Here is a 19373-nt window from a genome sequence, read left to right as displayed (position 1 = left end):
GGACAACATTTACCCACACAAACAGTAGTGGCAGGTTGGCCTCGGGATATGAGCAATTTTAAGGACATGCCAGTTGCCCCGGGCAACCAAATTTGGACCTTTGTCAACCATCTTGTGAGGTCTTGGTTGCCTCATTGTCAACCAGCGCGATATGAACCTTGCTGTCTGTTTCGAAATCTATATTTCAATTGATCTCACTCAATTATATAACGATTGAAATTTACAACGTCAACGGCAATTCTACCTGATAGAAAGGGAAAAAGAAGAGCCAGACACTCTTGTGGAAACTTCCGTGAGTCACTCTATCACTTGCCAGAATGAACAGAGCAAGCCAGACAGGCGTTGTTGGAGGCCTCCACTAATTTGATCTGGTGGCATTTTCCTCTCCGACCCCTCTGGGAAAAAGAGCTGAAGCCACAGAGAGAGACGGAGTGAGAGTAGAAAAAAATAAGTGTTGGGGTAAGATATATATATATATATATATATATATATATATATATATATATATATATATATATATACACTGTACAGAGAGAGCGAGAGGGTGTGTGTGTGTGTGTGTGTGTGTGTGTGTGTGTGTGTGTGTGTGTGTGTGTGTGTGTGTGTGTGTGTGTCTGCAAAGGAGACACTAATGAACCTGGACAACAAAGCCCCTAACCTGAGCTCCGAGCCCCTGGAGACTCTGGGAGCTTTTTCATTGGGTCAATAAAACCACCGGACCGTGTCTACGTTGGCTTGCCCTTCAAGCAGCCGCTTAACTGCAGAGCGGGGACTTTTGTTCAAGGTTGTTCCAGTTAAGGAGCGACATTGTTGGATTTCCCATTTTGAGATACGTGGTATAGGGTATTTGGAGGCAATTAGACAATTCTACGTATTTTACAACTACAGTGCAAGGATGTGATGACCTGTTAATGTGACGAAGGCTATCATCTCTCCTGAGAAATACACATTGTTTTTTAATATTAAGCGTTGACAGCATTGCCACAACAATAATTAAATAAGACCCTCATCCCCCGCGCCCCCTGCGCATAACTTAAGAGTCATTTTCTCCAAGAGAGCAGCCTTGTGTCCCTAAGCCAAATGAGAAGAATTTGACAGTTAAGGAAAGGAGACAGAGGTTAATTAAAATCACTGTGATGAGATATTGACTGCTGTCTTGTAATTTTTTATTTTAATGCACCACAAGGTTTTACACACACACACACACACACACACACACACACACACACGCTCGCGCGTGCGCACGTCGACACATTTTCTCTTTTCAGTTATTGATGCGGGATGTTCGTGGGAGGGCCGCGTTAAGTCGTGGCCTTTCCTACCAGGACTCACACCTGAAGGAAAGAGGGAAGAGGTGGGAGAGAGCGGAAAACAAACACATGAACACACGAATATGTACACACATACACACACACACACACACATTCACACACACGTGTGCCAAAGGACACTGGTCGCCCTGCTTGGTCCCTCTGTGTCTGACATATGTCACTCCCAATCTGTTCAGTGAACCACACACACTTCTGCAGTGTCGAAGGAGGGTTGCAGTAAGAGAAAGCCAAGTGATAGTATGTCTGTGAGTGTGTTTTGTGTGTTCGTGTGTGTGTGTGTGGGGAGGGTATCGGCCACTAGTGGTTGCTCCCCTCTCCTTGCTAATTGGTATTTTTGAAACAACACCATCTGTTCTTTAAGAAAGTCAGACATGCAGTCTCCAGGAAGATGCCACAGCTCCTGAATACATTCAGCAGCAGCCAAAGCAAACAGCCCAGAAGCCCAGAGCTTCTCTCCGCACAATAGACATCCTATAGGAGCTGGGATACAGTGGCATCTGTTCTATTTGTTTGGGATTGGGATGAATATAGTCTTGGGCTACTGCCAGTGGATAGGGAACGATGTAAATATATGCATTGCACCGCGCTGCGTTCTGGATACGTGTGGAGAAGTCAAAACAAATGTCACAGACCTTTGTCCGATCCTGTTGTTGCCAGTGAATGTTGGAGCTGAGTCAATTATATGTTTTGTTTTGTTTTGTTTTGCTCTCCGTCTCCACCAAATACAACAGGTTACGTTACCTAATCATATTGGTCTATTTTTATGAATAATCAATGTTTGTTAGTGTGTGTTAATGTGTGTTAATGTGTGTTATTTGGTTCAAGCAGGCATGCAAAACAAGGATTGAGCAGTGCTTTGTGTTGACCTGCAATTTGGGAGATTTCTTCCTGCAGATTTTCCAGGGTCGAATGGACAGAATCTGATTGCCATCTTGTGGCCAACTTGTGCAATCACAGGGAGGGGCTGGGGAGTTGGGCTGTATCTTGGAGAATTGCTATTTTATGGAAGGAATTATGTGTCTCAATTCCGACATGTAATAATAATAATAATAATAATAATAATAATAATAATAATAATAATAATAATTGTAAATACAAATGGACAAATAGTAATAAATACTACAATCCAAGTTCAAGTTCAATTTCACAAGTCTGTATTAAGGCGTTAGAGGAAAGAACAGAAACATAAATATATTTCTCCATCAATACATAAATCCATTGCTTGTGTTGTATAAACCATCTGCAAATAAATGTGCACGGATTTAAATATGATGAAATATTATATCTCTTTCATTCATATTTGTACAATTATATTATAAAGATTTGTGAATTCCGTCCATAGAGCGATGATATTGCTAACATGAATAAAATAGACATTCACATTTGAAAGGAAAAGAGCAGTAAAATCCTGTGGATACAGTGGGTACAGTGTATCATTGAACACACAGTGGGTCTACCCTGGAATTAGGGCCAAAGCAGTATGAACTACGTGGGAGTCCAGGCACACAGCTCGTGCAGTGACCGTGTTTTACACCTCCAGTCTGCTACAGTGTACTGGGATCTCCCCTGCTTCAATCTCATGGATGATTAACCGCGATAATTAAGGTTTTTGGACATTTTCCACAGAGGAGCAGACGTGGCAGCTGGTGACATTCATGCATTCCCAAACACAGAGAAGGAATTACAATTAAACCCCCATTCATTCCAGTGAGCACAAATGCTGCTCCTGGCAACATTCAAGCTGTTGTTGAAAACACAACAGTATTTACGGCCTTCTTTGTTGCAATGGCAGCAACGCACCTTGATTTTTCAGGGGAATTATAGGAGTACGAAGGAGAATGTGGAATGCAGATTTTTCCTGATAACTATTGCAACAAAAGGCGTGAAATGACCAAAATATTTATTCATTTTATGTTGAGAATATATAATTAATGTAATGTATTTTATGAATTGTGTTTTATATATATATATATACTTTATATATCTACATGTATGCGTGTATGTATAAATACACACACACACACACACACACACACACACAAACACACACATCGGAACAAATATGCGTTAAAAATTAAAAAAGAAAAAAATACAAAAAATACAAAAAATATTTTAAAATGTCGAATTAACTATAACCCTAAAAATAAATAATAAACCAGTTAACCTCTCTATCAACAATTTAAAGAGTAAAGCAGGAAATTGTGTAATATTCTTTCTGTGTGTGTGCGTGCGTGCGTGCTTGCGTGCGTGCGTGCGTGCGTGTGCGCGCGTGTGTGTGTGTGTGTGTGCTGGATATATATTTATTTATACGCTTTTATCCAAAGCGACTTTGCATTTTGTTGGCAATATAAAACCAACAGTATTTCAGAGATTTCATTTTGGAAATATGTGTACCCTCACGCCATCAAATACGCACTTCACATCATTAATTGCTAAATCAATCAAATGGCTAAATACTCACCGGGTGTCATGACATTCCACCGCATATATGTGTGACCGCATGTATACGCATGTGACAAATAACCTCTTGAACTTGAACTTGACCTTGAACTTGACCTTGGACTATAGTTGTCGTTCACGCCGCTGCCTCAAAATGCCTCCGTTTCCCAGCATGCCGCGCTCGAGCGGAAGTGCTGAGCATCTCCATGGCAACGAGGGCCGGGCGCCGCTCGCCCCGCCGTGTGAGGAGCTCAGGCTGCCGCTGCGCAGTGGAGCCCGACGGCCTGGACGAGCGCCGCGCCGTGTGCGCTGCTCCGTGTACCCGAGTCTCTCTTTCTCTCGCTCTCGGAGATGATGAGTCGCGCCCCAGACGCGAGAGCCAGGTCAGAGCTGACGCGCTTCTGCTTGTTGTTACGGGTTGTTTTTCAGGTGACCGCGTAGAGCCGCCGAACGCCGACCAGCTCGCTCAAGCTAGCCGCGCACAGCTGCGCTCTGTGCGCGGAGTGGGGGGGGCAATGGCGGATGATGTTGGATCGGATGCACTCGTTCATAACGCCTCCTCGTTTTGGTCGTGAGCTAACAACCGTGCGGTGGGACTATCGCGCTGTTTTCGCGCGTTTACCCAGCATTGCGTAATGTAGAAGTAACAGCAGTAGGGTGCACTTCGAAATAGTGATCCGTGAGACTATTTTGTTCAGAAAGCCCCTTATATATCTGGCACTTTACACGAAGCAGTCGTTGTAATGTATGTGTCGTGTGTGTGTGTGTGCGCTCCTCTATGCGCTGTTGCCATTGTCGGTGGCGGGGTCCGCCGCTAATCGAGCTCGCGCAAGAAGTGGAAGGCAGTTGCGGTGAATTGGGCAAAGCGTAAGAAAGAATAGCGCCCTTGGTTGAAAAGATATGCCCACCACCTCAAGTGACAGAGAACTAAAACACTGACCAATCAAAGGAAGGTGAGGGTAAAGGAAATGAACGGCTTCCAATGGCATTTCATCAGTCTTATCCCCTCAACAAAGACAATTTTATGGATTTCCACGAAACTACAACACACAACTTTTTTTTTAGGTTAATTATTTTTGTCATAACCGCTTGAGGTTAATGTGATCATGAAAATCTTAGTCATTTATGCACACAGTATATATTTTTTCTCCCCTCCTCCTCAAAGGGACAGCCAAACCAGACAGATCCAGGAGAACATCAACAACGTGGAGAAGCACTTTGGGGACATGTGCCAACTGTTTGCCGGTTACGTTCGTAAGACGGCCCGGCTGCGGGACAAAGCGGACCTGCTGGTGAGGGAGATCTCCCTGTACGCAGACCACGAGACACCCAACCTCAAGAGGGGCATGAAGCATTTTGCTGAGCAACTTGCCAAGATTCAAGACTATCGCCAAGCCGAGGTGATGCACATTTCCCGTACTATCGATATACCGGTAGCAGCTGCTTCCTCGCTGTCTCTTCTCCCCCACAGCGAGTTGACCACCGCCTCTCACTCACTCGCTGTCTCCACCGCCTCATTCATTTTTGATGGTGTCAGCTCATTAAAGATGGCAAGTGCAGAGCCTCCACGACCTGGTTTGAAAGAAAACAGCAGGAGTGCTGTTTAGAGATACTTATGCCATTTAGGCATAACGTAAGCTTAGAGAATTGGATTGAATTTGCTTTTCTCCTCCAGACAGCGCTCCGTCCTGTGTGCGCTTCCATTGCAATCTTCCTGTGTTTTTATTTTAGATCTGTTTGTTTTTGTGTGTTTCCTAACTTGTATGAAACACAACGCGGTTCTTTTTAGTTTTGGTTCAATAAGGGAACGGAGTGCGCAGTGGAGTGCAGATCATGGGTGCCCTGATGCGTTCCAATCTTGGAAAGGTGCTACCTTGATGCCCATTCACGGTTAAAAAAAAAAACCGCGGCACATACATAGGGCACCATGGACATCAAGGGCACCTTCTTGTATTTTATCACATGCAAAAAAACAACAACTTGTTATCGGCATTAAATATGGGCCATCAGCCACCCTGCTCTAAATATCGGCATCGGCCATTGAAAAACCCACATCAGTCGACCACTAATCGCGACCACATTCTTCAGCAATTGGATTGCCTCATTGCAAAGATACGTGACTAGATACATTTAAAAGATTCTGATGCCAATCAATCGGGTGGGCTCTATTATCGAAAAATGTGTTTTAGGTAAAAAATGAATTAGAATTACTAGAACTACTACTAGAATTTCCCTTTAATCGTCTGGATGTGTTTTAGAGCAGATTCATAGAAACACTGAACATTCACAAACACAGCCTAACTACAAATGATCTGTTTCACAGGTGGAGAGGCTTGAGGCTAAAGTGATCGAGCCATTAAAAAGTTATGGGGCGGTTGTGAAACGTAAACGGGTGAGTGGACAGCTCTACTACGTCTTGATTTTTAGATTGAATCAATCACTCTTTCAGGTCAGAACTTCGATTTACCACTAGAGGGCAGGATTGTTTTGTTGACATTCATTCCTATTATTTTACAATAACCATTTCTATGTACCATGTAAATGGATGTGTGCGCTGAGCTTTAATCATTTTCAAGGGGTTGAAAATGATTTAAAAAGACGTGTTTTAACATCCCAATGAACACTTCATTTAACTTCCCATGCAAACAAAGCTCTTTGAAGGTTTGTTAGCAAGTAAAACCAACTATTTTAATTTGATTTATTTCTCCAGTATTTGAAACAACCATTACAAGATACAAATATGATGATGGTGCTCCTGGTAGCAGTAGCAAAATATATTATTATTAAGGATAAGGACATTTTTATTGCCATTCCAAAACATGCACCTGAAAATGGAGCGGAATAAGGTACTCGGGTCCCGGTGCAGGTAATAAAAATAATAAAACCAAGAAAAGAAAGCACACTAAAAGACCCAATACAATGTTGAAATAATATTAGTAAATACATTTGTAAATAGGATAAGAATAAGAATGTGGGTCTAAAAGATAAACAAGGTGGCAAGTGGGCCCAAAGTTCCCTGATATGTACAGCATAATCATCATAATAATAATAATAATAATGATAATAATAACAATAATAATAATAATAGCAGCAATTGTTCAGTGAGATGCAGAATTTATCACAGTCAGTCTCACAGCATCAGGGAAGAAGCTGTCCCTTAGCCTGGTGGTTCAGGCCTGAATGCTGCATAGCCTCCTGCCTGATGGGAGCGGGACAAACAGTCTTATTTGCAGGATGGGTAGAGTCCCTGTGATGCAGGAGGCCTTTTTCCTGCACCTGCTGATGTAAATGACGCTGATGGTGGGTAGACTGCTGCCAGTGATCTTCTGTGCAGTCTTTACCACCCACTGCAGTGACTGTCTGTCTGCGGCAGAGCAGTTACCATACCACGCGGCGCTGCAGGGAGTGAGGAAGCTCTCCGCCACACACACCTGCAGAAAAAGAGGAGAAGGGAAGTGCCAAGGCCTGCGCTCCTCAGCCTTCTCAAAAAGTAGAGGTGTTGGTGGGCCTTCTTCACTGTGCTAGCTGTGTTGATGCGCTGTGGTGTGCACCCCCTGGTATTTAAAGCAGGAGACCATCTCCACTGCTGTTCCTCCGGTGTTTAGAGGAAGGGGAGTGGCGCGGGTCCTCCCAAAGTCCACAATCATCTCCTTTTGTTTCTTTACATTGATGGAGAGGTTGTTTACTCTGCAGCAGGCATCCAGCCTTTTCACTTCTTGCCTGTACTCAGAGTCATCGCTGTGAGTGAAAAGTCCCAACACTGCCGCGTCGTCTGCAACGGGAGCCCAAGAAGCCGGATGCAATATAATTATTATTATTTTTATGATTATTATGTTTTATGTTCACAGGAAGACCTGAAGTTGACGCAGAGCGCCAGGGACCGGGAATCTAAGCAGATGGCTCAGCTGGAGAGAACCAGACAGAGAAACCCCTCAGACAGGCAGATCATTGTATCCTTACATCGAAAACAACTCTTTGTATTGTTTGTGCGAGCTCATTGACATTGTAAAGTCAACCTGTATTACATATACAAGATTGCCTTTTAATTGCTATACCACTAAGTAAACATCTCATAGTGCTTTTCATCGTGTTGGTACTAAAGTAGCTTCACCTTTCTCAACCACAAAGGACAATTAGACATTTTAACAGGTTTCCTTGACCAAACCTTCAGTCCCAGGTGAGTCTCTGGCCTTCTGGAAGCTCCGTTCTGGTGATGTATGGCCTCAACACAAGGAAATTACAATATTTCTTGTATAGCCTATAGCTGAGGAAAGAATTCAATATTTAGTTGCTGACAGACTAAATTGATGGTGAACGATACAACAAATTCACAAACCATCGCAACGATAAAAAACTATTGAACTTTGCAAGTGGAAGCACCATCATTTTAAAAACAATGTGTTATGTAACTCGGCTGAGGAAAAAATGTGACAGACTTTAGCTCTGAGAACACTATTTAGAAACACAATGCCTTCCTATTTCTACCCTAAATGGACAGGTATTGTGATAGGAACTTCCAAAATATTGTCTTTTCTAGTTCCTTTTTAGTGTAAATAGGATTTCCCGTTAAATGGTTGTACTTCCCTAAGAAAAAGCAACTACTCTGGAATGTAATTATAGAAATTTAATTATTGTATTATAAATAAAATAAATGTAAAACTTATTAAAAAAAAAAAAAAGTGTGATAGAATTGTTGTTTTAGTGACTCAGTCGATGACAATGGGCACACAGGTTTTTTTCATCATCAGTATTTGGAAAAGAGTCCTCTTACAACCTCAGGAGAAATATATATATATATATATATATATATATATATATATATATATATATATATATATATATATATATATATATATATATATATATATATATATATATATATATATATATATATATATATATATACAGTATTTTTAATTTTTTTTTTTCAATGAGTTAAACGGCCTTGTTAGTTAAGGAAATTCTCTTTTGGGGTCTTCTCTTTTTATATGGGAGGTTTTTTGTTTTTTTTTTGTTTTTTTTTGTGAGCAAATGTAAATGGACCTGTGAATAGCTAAAAATTCACCAGTTGAAATGAGAAGTTATTATGGCATGTTATTTAAGACTGTGCCTAGACTGAAGACTAAAGCCGTTAAGAAAAGAACACAGCCATGGACATTCAGAAACATTTCTAGAGCCTAAAGAGAGTTAAAAGTTATGTTTAGAGTGCAGGCCCCTTTGTGTATCCTAATGCAATATCTTTTCAGTTTGTCTTTACTTATGATAAAAAAGGAAATTGTACCATTGTAAAACAAGTTCCAGTTCCTTGGTGTGATGGATGATCTTACCAAATACCTGTGAGAATCCTCACACACCTAAACAAATCCTCTGTTTAAACAGCCAACATTACTTCTTGGTTTGCAGTTTTGTCAACAGCGGTATTTATTTTGGAATAAAACCCTGAACCCTGTACACTTTCCATGTCTACACTAGAAATAATCCCTCTAAAATGATGCCTCATTGGGTCTTTAAGTTCAAGTGAAACGCAACGTGACTCAACACGGGAAGTTCGGCATATTTTTCGAAATGCACCAGGGTTCTTAAGTTCTGGCAGTGGCTTCTTGTCGCAAAATGACCTCAAAGTGTCCAGCTATTCATTCATTTTCATTTCCTGAATCACCATTTCCAAATTTTTTTGAAAAGTAATGACATTTTAATCACTGAAATGGCTTCCCAACCTTCATAATGGACCATCGTGACTCACTGGGGACTTCTACATCCCTCCCATGAACGAAGATGTTATTAAAGTGTGTGTGTGTGTGTGTGTGTGTGTGTGTGTGTGTGTGTGTGTGTGTGTGTGTGTGTGTGTGTGTGTGTGTGTGTGTGTGTGTGTGTGTGTGTGTGTGTGTGTGTGTGTGTGTGTGTGTGTGTGTGTGCTCGCTATTATGTTTTCCATCCCAGGCTGAAACAGAGCTGCAGCGGGCCACCATGGATGCCACGCGCTCCACCCGGGAGCTGGAGGAGACGATAGACGAATTTGAGAAGCAAAAGATTCAAGACATCAAGGTCTGTAGCCCCAGACAGGCCTTTTCTACCAGACTAGACAGTGAAGGTTTCAGCATCTGAATGAATGCATGCCTGTGTTAGTTCTCTATTATAGGTATGCAGACTAAAGGATCTGACCTCAACAGTGTTTGTCTCCAATCCTCATGTGTCAACCATTAAGTGACTAAACACACATGAATCTGTCTCTTGTATTTTTCCTTCCTATCGGCAGAAGATATTTGGTGAGTTTGTGACGGTGGAGATGTCGTTCCACGCCAAGGCTCTGGAGGTGTACACCAACGCATACCAGAGCATCCAGAGCGTGGACGAAGAGGAGGACTTGGAGGTAGGCCACAACTCGCTAACTCGTTTTGGAGGCCTAACGTAAAGGTCCCAATATTATGCTCCTTTTCAACGAGTTAATACAGGTCTCTGAGGTCCCCAAAACACGTCTTTGAAGTTTTTTGCTGAAGATCCCACTCAGATTATGCATCCACTCTAGCGTGCCTCTATACCCCTCCTATTCTCGACGGACTGTTTCTGTGTGTGTCGCTTAAAATGCAAATAAGCTGCTGCACCACCGGGGCACGTGGGGAGCACCCCCACACTCCCCAGTGGTGCAATAAAAACAATGCGTTTTTATTGTAGATTTTTGTTTGGAGAAACACGCAGCGGAGCGGAGATCGCTCTGATTGTGCAGTGCACCGCCAACCTATTTTATTTTATTTTTTTAGAAAGGATTCAAATATGGTAGATATACAGGAAAGTATTTATACGGGAGGGCAGTGGGAGAGAAGGGTAAAATACGGTAGAATCCAGGGAAAAATGGGACGGTTGACAGATATCCCTCAAAAACGGCAAAAGAAACACACACCACAATTTTTTTTTTTTTAATACATTTCGCTCATCTGCAGTTTTGTCATGGACAGTTTGAATTGATTCCTCTTTTTTATTTATTTATTTTTTTAAGATTTGTGCTGGTCGGTGCAGCCAACAACAGAGCAATTCCCATGCTTAGCTCGTAGCCTCGACATAATGCTAGTATATGACACACCCGCAAAGGTATTTCTCAAGCTGTGGGTGGAGATATCCAGATGAGGGATGGTCTCATTCTAGCGAGCCTCCATATGACTTAGGAGAGGGAGGCAAATCGGAACGGCTCTTTGGATCACATTTTCTGAAACACGGAGCCCACAGAAAACTGACTGGGTTGTCTTATTTCACCGTTTGTGTGCTAGAAGACCTATCAGAGACCCGTATGTATGTACACAAGCACTGCAAAAGCCAGTTTTTCCATAATATTTCCCCTTTAAGGCCCAAGTTGCCCTGCCAGTCTTCATTTTTAGGGGTCCCTCTCGCCCTCCAACAATACCTCAGAGGGTTTTCTGACTATGATGCTGAATATTGAAGTTGTGTGCTGCGATGTGTCCTTCTACATCGGTTGTCTCCGGATCAAAAAGCTCCTGCAGCTCACGCATTCAGTGAACCACGCCCAAGGTTCTATGAAAAGTAACCACTCATGAGTAACTGCTCACATGTCACACACCCTGTAAGGAGTTTAGGGTGTTTGCTCCACAATACCAGGCTACGCCGCCTGCCTGGCCATCTGCAATAGAAAATGTATTTTATTTACCAGCAAGAAATCGACTTTCCTTTGTGATAGGATATTTTTAGTATTTTCAGATGATTCATTTCCACCCACTGGTTGCTTTTGAACTTTGCTTCCAGTCCCCACATAACTCACCTGTGTGTTTTTGCTCTGAATCATCTTCATTCCATTCATACTGAGGTGAAAGTCTCCATCCAGACGCGGCTGTTTATCAATGACTCATCACAAAACACGGGAGATTGAATCACTTGAAGGCACAAGTGACAGGCATGAGGCTATTCCTGATTTCGAGCCACTTTGGGACCATTCGGCCAACTCGCAATAGTCTAAATACAATAAATACGTGAAGTGTTTGTTTTTAGCTAAATTGTAGAATATTAGCTGAATAAAATTATATGGGATTTATTGTCAGAACCGGGTTAGAATACTGTTAGGTTGATTTACCTGTTTGCCTGTACACTCATCGGCCACAACAGTAAAACCACTGACAGGTGAAATGAATAACATTGCTCATCTCATTCCAATGGCACCTGTCAAGGGGTGGGATAAATTAGGCAGCAAGTGAACAGTCAGTTCTTGAAGTTGTCCCTTCAATTGCTCAGTTGGTAGAGTACATCATGCTACATCATGTGGATGGCCGGGTTAGGGTCTGATCCGATGGAGCATCTGTGGGATGTGCGCGAACAACAAGCCCAATTCATGGGGGCCCCACCTCGCAACTTACCTGACTTAAAGGATGTGCCGCTAACGTCTTGGTGCCAGACACCACAGGACACCTTCAGAGGTCTTGTGGAGTCCGTGCCTCGACGGGTCAGAACTGATCTGGCAGCACGAGTGGAGGCTACACAATATTAGTGGCTATTTGTGGTGGTTTTAATGTTGTGGCTGATCAACTATCTTTCGTGTAGTTATTTCATTTCGTTCAAAATAGAATGCGTCTGTCTCAACCTCACTCAGGATACGCCCTACCGTGATTTTTTTTTCACTTAAATATGTTGTTTTTGCTCAGTCTTTACAATCTAAGCGTAGATCCCCTGTACTATGGGGATACAGACTATAATGGATGCAAGAGAAAAGCAACTCCTACTGTGTTTGGCAGGTGTTCAGGAGCCTGCTGCATCCCCCCGACTACCAGTCCCGCTTAGAGATAGTGCGAGCTAATTCCAAAACCTCCCTCGATCGGACGGGATCCTCCCTGAGTAAGACTGGGACTTTGCAGGTAAGACGCGGTGTTTTTAGATGCCACAGGGACCTTTGTTTTCCAAAAAAGAACATGGATCATTTCCAGAGGTCCCGGGACGTTTGACTTTTGTTCCTTCGTCTATGAATTCACTACTTCACATATCTAAGTCGGCTTCTCAGTCTGATAGCGTGTAACACCTTATCAGCTGTACCAGTGCACATGGAAGACGTCAGCGCGTCACCTTTTTATTATGACTTCTCAAAAACATCTCATGCGTCCCATTGTATGTTCCCCAAACCTTCTAAACTCATGTGTTTGTTTGAGGAAAACGCAAAGTTTTAGAAGGTTAAGCTGAATAGTGCTTGCATGATTTTGGGTTGTTTTTTTTTTGTTGTTTTTTTTTAATTGATATCAGCTTTGAGGTTTCATACGTAATCTTCCGTTTTCTGCATAATAGCACAGGGCCCCAAGTCACCAGAGAAGAAAAGAGGAGGAGGATGACGATGAGGAATCTGATTCTGAGGAGGAGGACGATGATGACGAAGAAGTGACAGACGATGATAATTAAACGCCACACTTCCTTATTTTATTATTCTTGTCCTATTGTAATTGCTCTTTTAATTGTTATGCTTTACTTAAAGGGGCCGTGTCAAAGTCTAGCTTAAGTTGTGTAAACAGTGTTGTAAATGAAGTTTACCCAAGCAATCTCTTGTACATTGTGAGGGATCATTTAGTGTTATAGTCTATTTACATTAAAACGCCATTCAAGTATTGAAGTAGCGATATTTTTGTATTAAAAAAAAAAAAAAATGTCAAAAGTGCATTATTTTGGGTAGTGTTGGAATATACCAGTTCAATACAGTATACTGCACAATTTCATTAATAAAGACATTTTCTGTATCTGAAGATTAAAATTTGCCTAATTTTTATGTTGGGGGTTTTTTTGTCACTGCTTTCATGACATCAAATTCCTTGAGAATAAGAACAAAGTGAAGAAGAAGAAGTGTACGGTCAATTTGCATCAAAATGCCAGCTAGGCTGAGGATTATTATTATTATTATCATTATGTCATTTTCCCTGAGTCACAGTAACTGCAATTATGTGATAATTGCAGTTTAAGTGACTTGTCTCTTCCACAGTTACACAACAGCGAATTAATTCACCGCCGGCAACACGTACTGAGTGTGTGTGTTCTGGCTTTCTGTGTGCTTGTAAACCTGCTCATGTATATATGTATAGTAGTCTATAAAGCCATGTAGGGGTGAGGGGGCAGTGTCCCCCCTCGCACCCCTCCCCCCACAGAGCGTTGGCTTATGGCTCACACGTCCATCTCACATGAGTCACTCAACACATTTATCATTCCTCCGCTGTCCAAGTCATAATGACGCCTCTTCTGCCGCTGGCTGTTAACACAAACACATGCATCCATATTACCAGGGTGTTTCTCCTTATCCGTCTGAGCCACCAAAATATCCCTGACACGGACCTAGTCATCCATAAAGGAATAATCTAATCACTTTTTGTTATTTTCTTCTCTGACATATCTGGCCAGCCCTATAGAGATCTGAAAACAATGTCTAAAAGACATTCTGATTAGCTGTGGAAGAGTGAAGTGGGGAGATGAAAGATTGTGTGTCATCAACCTAACCTGAATTCATATAAAGGTTAATGTGCATGCAAACACAGGCGCGCAGCGCTTTGCCTTTCATGTACTTTCTGAGGACCAGAATGGCCTGTGCTGCGGTGAGTCATCTATAAAGTGTATGTGTGCCTGTGTTTGTGTGTGTGAGTCAACAGAGCATTGCCCATCACAGATAAACCCAAAGGCTCCACTCCCTGCTCATAAGCAAGAGCTGAGGTGCAGATGGTGACCAGCGAGAGAAAAAAGAAAGGTGAAAGGAAGAATGAGAAAAGCAGGTTAAAGAACGCGGGCAGTGACTTATCTGCATGAGCGCTAAGATAGGAGGTCAGCCATGGTCAGTTGTGCTGTCCCGCAGGCACAAAGGAGACGATAGGAATAACGATGTAGAAAGATAAAAGGGAAATAAAGATGTTGTATGTTGTCGGAGGTCGGTCATAACCCTGGGTCCTTATCTTTGACTCTGAGTCATCCTGCCTCATCCCTGTGCTCCACCCACATACGCCCCTCCCACATCAGATCCAGATCCAGCACCCGGGGCTCCGGCCAGGCCACAGCATCGCCCCGTATCAATGCTCCTGCGTAACTGTCCCATCGGGGATACCGCCCGGGCCCTTTCTGTCATCCAATCTATAGTGGAAGCACCGGGTCTTCTAAACCCACCTATAAAAGCTTGTCTCAATCAAACCTCAGGCAGAGGGTGACTGTCTTCCATGTGTATCTTTCCCACTGGTGCGCACCTGCAGGGTCAATGGCAGCCATTTAAAACATGTTTTTATAAAATGTGTTTTTGCCTCTTTTTTTACCAATGAGTATTTCTGCTCCTGTTTTCTGCTGATTACATATGACACATTGCACCGTTTCCAGCTCTCTCGTGACAACTATTGCCGTCTACTTAAGCAATAGCACTTCAACCCATTTGCAGTCAAATTAGAATGACAGTCAACAATCCGTCAAAGTCCCTGTGTCATGATCAGGTTTTACCAGGTCACAGAAACTCTTCCAAGTGTCCTTGGAGTACTGCGAGTGTTGCTCTCCCACCGAGCGACCTCTAGAGAGCGCTGGTGAAAGCGGTTCTTGCCTGGACAGGGACATGGTGTTGCAACTCACCTTCTGCTCGCTGCAGTATGTGTCATCTGTTCCAAATTACCTTCCTTGAAATAGAGAGAGGGACAGAGAGAGAGAGAGAGATAGGAAGGTAAAACAAGGAACAATCGAATTGCTTTGCTCATTAAATTACACATCGAGGTTAATTTGAGCATTTGAGGCATAATTGGGTTGAAACCCGGTGGCCTTTGCCCGTAGAGGGTTATATTCTTCTATGTCCCAACTGAGTGAAAATGCTTTGAACGTAATGCAGCAGTGTGACTGAGTAGAAATTAGAGTAAAATCCCCCCTTTTTATATTTCCATTTCCATAAGACTATAAATGGTTTTGTGAAAGCACGGCGGTGGAGTCTGTGATTGTGCAATGGACGCTCGCCTCTGATCAGCTTCCCACAAATAGGTGAGGATTCCCTTTACTTGGCGTCTGACTCATCAGCAGTCAGCCCCATTTACACACGCCAGGGTGTTTGTGTTTCAGAGCATCAGTGTGTGTGTGTGTGTGTGTGTGTGTGCGCAAATGGGGGATGGAAGAAAATTGCGTTTTGAAGTGTGTTTGTGCATTTGAGAAAGACGGGAACTAAACTAAACTTTGAATTTAGTTTGTTGTTGTTCTAGTACATAAATATGACCGAATAACACTTTTTTTTCCCTGTGTGTGTGTGTGTGTGTGTGTGTGTGTGTGTGTGTGTGTGTGTGTGTGAAAAAGACAGCAGGATTCTTGCAGTACAATTGTTAAATACAGTCTCACAATATAGTTGTTAAATTGCAATATTAAAGACAGTGCCATGTTGGCAGCTGTTATAAAATTTAAAGCAGCATAGCCAGAGTGTGACTCACACCCTGACTCATTCACAACACTGCCACAGTTCGTGCCTGTGTGTGTGTGTGTGTGTGTGTGTGTGTGTGTGCGTGTGTGTGCGTGTGTGTGCACGCGCGTCTGCGTGTGTGTCTGTCTGTCTCTCTTCTACACTGTTTCCCCTGGCAGACTCTGTCTGTGATGCTGGTGTTGCTCTGCTATTTCACCGGCAAACACAGTCTAGAGTTTCTATTTATGTGTGTGCGCCTGCATGTATCTGTCTGCAAGAGGGAAAAAGTTAGAGGGGGAGATTTCATGATTGCATGCATGCCAGGAGTGTGCGTTGTTTTTGGAAGAAGAAGAAATGAGGTTTCGGCTCATTAGAACCTGTCTTACATTAACATGAACATCTTTATTCCTTTCCATGATTAATGGAGGGCTGTGTACCTGCTGTCAAGGGCACAAAGTCACAGCCGTTGGCATACAGTAGGCTGGGTACTGTACCACATCCCAGCGCCAGAGTTACTTCCATAAATCAGCATTGACTGCATTGTGACTAACCTGCATCATAAATCAGCTCGTTGCTGTTTGTGTGTAGCTGTGTGATTATTAGTGTGTGTGTGTGTGTGTGTGTGTGAGCAAGCAAGAGAGAGAGAGAGAGAGAGACCTGCTTGAAGGTTTGGCCTCAAACTCAAACTGACAGTTTCTCCCTCCCTATGGCTGTTGTTAATGATTTCGAAATAATTTGCTGACAAAAGAATTAGAGAGGGAGCGAGAGAGAGTGCGTGTGCGTGTGTGTGTGTGTGTGTGTGTGTGTGTGTGTGTGTGTGTGTGTGTGTGTGTGTGAGTGTGCATGTGTGTGTGTGCGTGTGTGTGTTGCGCGTGTGTTGCGCAAGATTCTTATCGGTATGCAAGTTCAGTGTGTGTGCTGTGATCGTGGAGGTAAACTATGAATTTGGACCTGTACAGGAGCTCTTATCAGCTCGTCTCTGTTTAGGAAAACAGAGACACCCAGCAGAGTGACATCAGGTCATTTTGAGCCTGTCCAAGCTGGGGACGCTGCCAGCTTCACTGTGTGTGTGTGTGTGTGTGTGTGTGTGTGTGTGTGTGTGTGTGTGTGTGTGTGTGTGTGTGTGTGTGTGTGTGTGTGTGTGTGTGTGTGTGTGTGTGTGTGTGTGTGTTGGTGTTGACCAACCACTTCCTAGTATCACCACACGCTCATATCAGCAACCATCCTCAAGATAAGCCTTATCTCTTTTACATTTCATTATGATGCTTGGCAAACTGTTTTTAGCAGCTCCTGTCACGCTTCCACTCCATTGTGTTGACTGTTGCGCAATTGGTGCAACTGGCAACATGGTGGTGCTGGGGACCACAATCTGCATATTCTGGCTCAAAAAAAACACATTAACACTTTTTCTCACCGCAGTCATTCGACGCTCCGCCCGTTGATTTCACCGTCTTAGCCCATAAACCTCGGAAAACAGTCTGCTGCTTTTGTGGAACCGGCGTTGAATTGAAATGTCCCCCGTGAAGCTGCGAGGGACAGAAGAAACAAGTTACAGGAATGTGTCGAGGGGCTTAAGCAGCTGCTGGAAAACAAGACAAATCCTGCCTCTTGCGCAACGCCGACGCCACCGTCCTTCCACATTTGGAAAAATCAGGGAGAGACACTTTTACTCTATCTCTCTCAGAGGATACACACACACACACACACACACACACACACACACACACACACACACACACACACACACACACACACACACACACACACACTTACCACAGTGGCTTTTCATTGGCTGCAATGATAAAGTGAAACCCAAGACAGAATGTGACATGAGGAGCTGGCAGGCACAGCTTGGGTCAGCAGCAGGAGGAGGGGAGGGGGTGGGGGTGGGGGTGAGCTTCTCAGAGCTGTGGAACACCACAGTGACGGAGTGGAGTGTTGGGTGTCTCGCAGGGACACTTGTTAGTCCATGACAGCCTGGTGAATGTGTGCGTACCTGTGGGTATCTGCCCATCGAGGTTGCAGCGAAACAGTGGCTTTGCATTTCTTGGCTTTGCTTTTGGGATTTAAGTCCCACCGAGGAGCCCATCTGGACCGGCCCCCTGGGGGCGCCTCTCATCCCCGCTAGAGCCCGTCCAATGTCCGACACACACAACACGTGGAATCGCGGACGATGAAGCCGGCCGAGAAAATCAGAGCTTGGACAAATGCACAACGGAGAGAAAACCCAGAAGAAACACACTACAGATACACACAAATACGAAGATGTATGAGAATGGCACAATGTGAGTTTTCTGTCCAAACACACAAACACTGTGTGTGAGACAGTGAGACAGCCTGGGAACCGCTAGTCCACTAATGAGGTCTATCCCATGGGGATTTAGTACTGCACGGTGGAATGTGGCTCTCTGCTCTCATGACTGACCTGCCCTGACACACACACACACACACACACACACACACAGAGCTGTTTTACTGTCCAAGAGCCGCTCACTTACACATGAATGCGAGCGGGTGGAAGGCATCCAAGAATAGGACTGTGGTCATTTGGGTAGGTGGTGTACTAGAAACAACACTAACAAGCACAATCAGGGGAATCTGACACTTCACTCTATGTACAGAAGGAAAGGGGGTAAAACAGAGCTTGGTGAGAGAACTAAATAAACAGGAAAAAAGGGGGGGGGGGTGTTCAGAATTCTGAGGATGTGCGGCGGTGAAGGTTTTACTACTCACAACGTTTGTTCTGGCAGAATCGTCTCGCGGTGCGGTTGTGAAACGGGCTTGATGTTCCAGAGAGGCAGCGGCCTGGTGACGGTGCCGGCTGTTCACCGATAGACGGACAGCACGGACGCGCCGCCTCGTCGCGACTCTCTACAGCAACGTCGACCGCGCTACGCTTTGCGCCGTTGGACAACCCGGGAAGCCTTGGGGCGAGCAGCCTCAGAGGAGGCTTTTTTCTTTTTTCTTGGAGCAGTCAGCACACTTGAAGTTGCAAAGTCAACCCCAAACCGCTCGCCTGGCGAATGTGATACATCATGCAAATGTACACACAGAGGTTCAGAGGCGTGGACAATCATTCCCCATCTCAATACCTAAAATGGACTTTTATGACCTCCAGCCATTTTTTTGGGGGGGTGGGGTGGGTGGGGAGTGAGGGAGGTTAAGACAGCTGGGTTCCTTACTAAATATGTTCTGCTGCTGTATCTTCTTCCATGCCAGATTCTGATGTTACGTTA

General features: G+C 43.7%; 1 protein-coding gene across 3 annotated transcripts; it reads left to right on the top strand.

Annotated features, from left to right (window-relative positions):
* The first annotated feature begins 4005 nt into the window (after positions 1 to 4005).
* Positions 4006 to 13515, top strand: cibar1 (CBY1 interacting BAR domain containing 1). 3 transcript variants are annotated; one of them, XM_080001164.1, is made up of 8 exons: positions 4006 to 4153; positions 4936 to 5170; positions 6094 to 6162; positions 7619 to 7720; positions 9705 to 9815; positions 10027 to 10140; positions 12503 to 12622; positions 13044 to 13515. In XM_080001164.1, exons 1-8 carry the CDS (start codon positions 4122 to 4124, stop codon positions 13152 to 13154), a joined length of 894 nt encoding a protein of 297 aa, XP_079857290.1. In that variant the 5' UTR covers positions 4006 to 4121; the 3' UTR covers positions 13155 to 13515. The 3 variants fall into 3 exon arrangements, with proteins under 3 accessions (XP_079857290.1, XP_079857292.1, XP_079857291.1); XM_080001165.1 differs by having other exon boundaries at positions 4008 to 4153; positions 4942 to 5170; XM_080001166.1 differs by lacking the exon at positions 12503 to 12622.
* The last annotated feature ends 5858 nt before the right edge of the window (positions 13516 to 19373 follow it).

Source organism: Zeus faber (genome assembly GCF_960531495.2).
Source record: "Zeus faber genome assembly, chromosome: 1".
Lineage (NCBI taxonomy): Eukaryota > Metazoa > Chordata > Actinopteri > Zeiformes > Zeidae > Zeus > Zeus faber.
Note: the sequence above shows the minus strand (reverse complement) of the source record. Positions and strands in the feature narration are given on the sequence as shown.

Excerpts from the sequence above, each read along its gene's own strand:
- cibar1 (XM_080001164.1), top strand. The coding sequence starts at position 4,122 with ATGATGAGTCGCGCCCCAGACGCGAGAGCCAG. Across the intron at positions 4,154-4,935 it reads GCCCCAGACGCGAGAGCCAG|GGACAGCCAAACCAGACAGA; the intron begins GTCAGAGCTGAC and ends TCCTCCTCAAAG. Across the intron at positions 6,163-7,618 it reads CGGTTGTGAAACGTAAACGG|GAAGACCTGAAGTTGACGCA; the intron begins GTGAGTGGACAG and ends TTATGTTCACAG.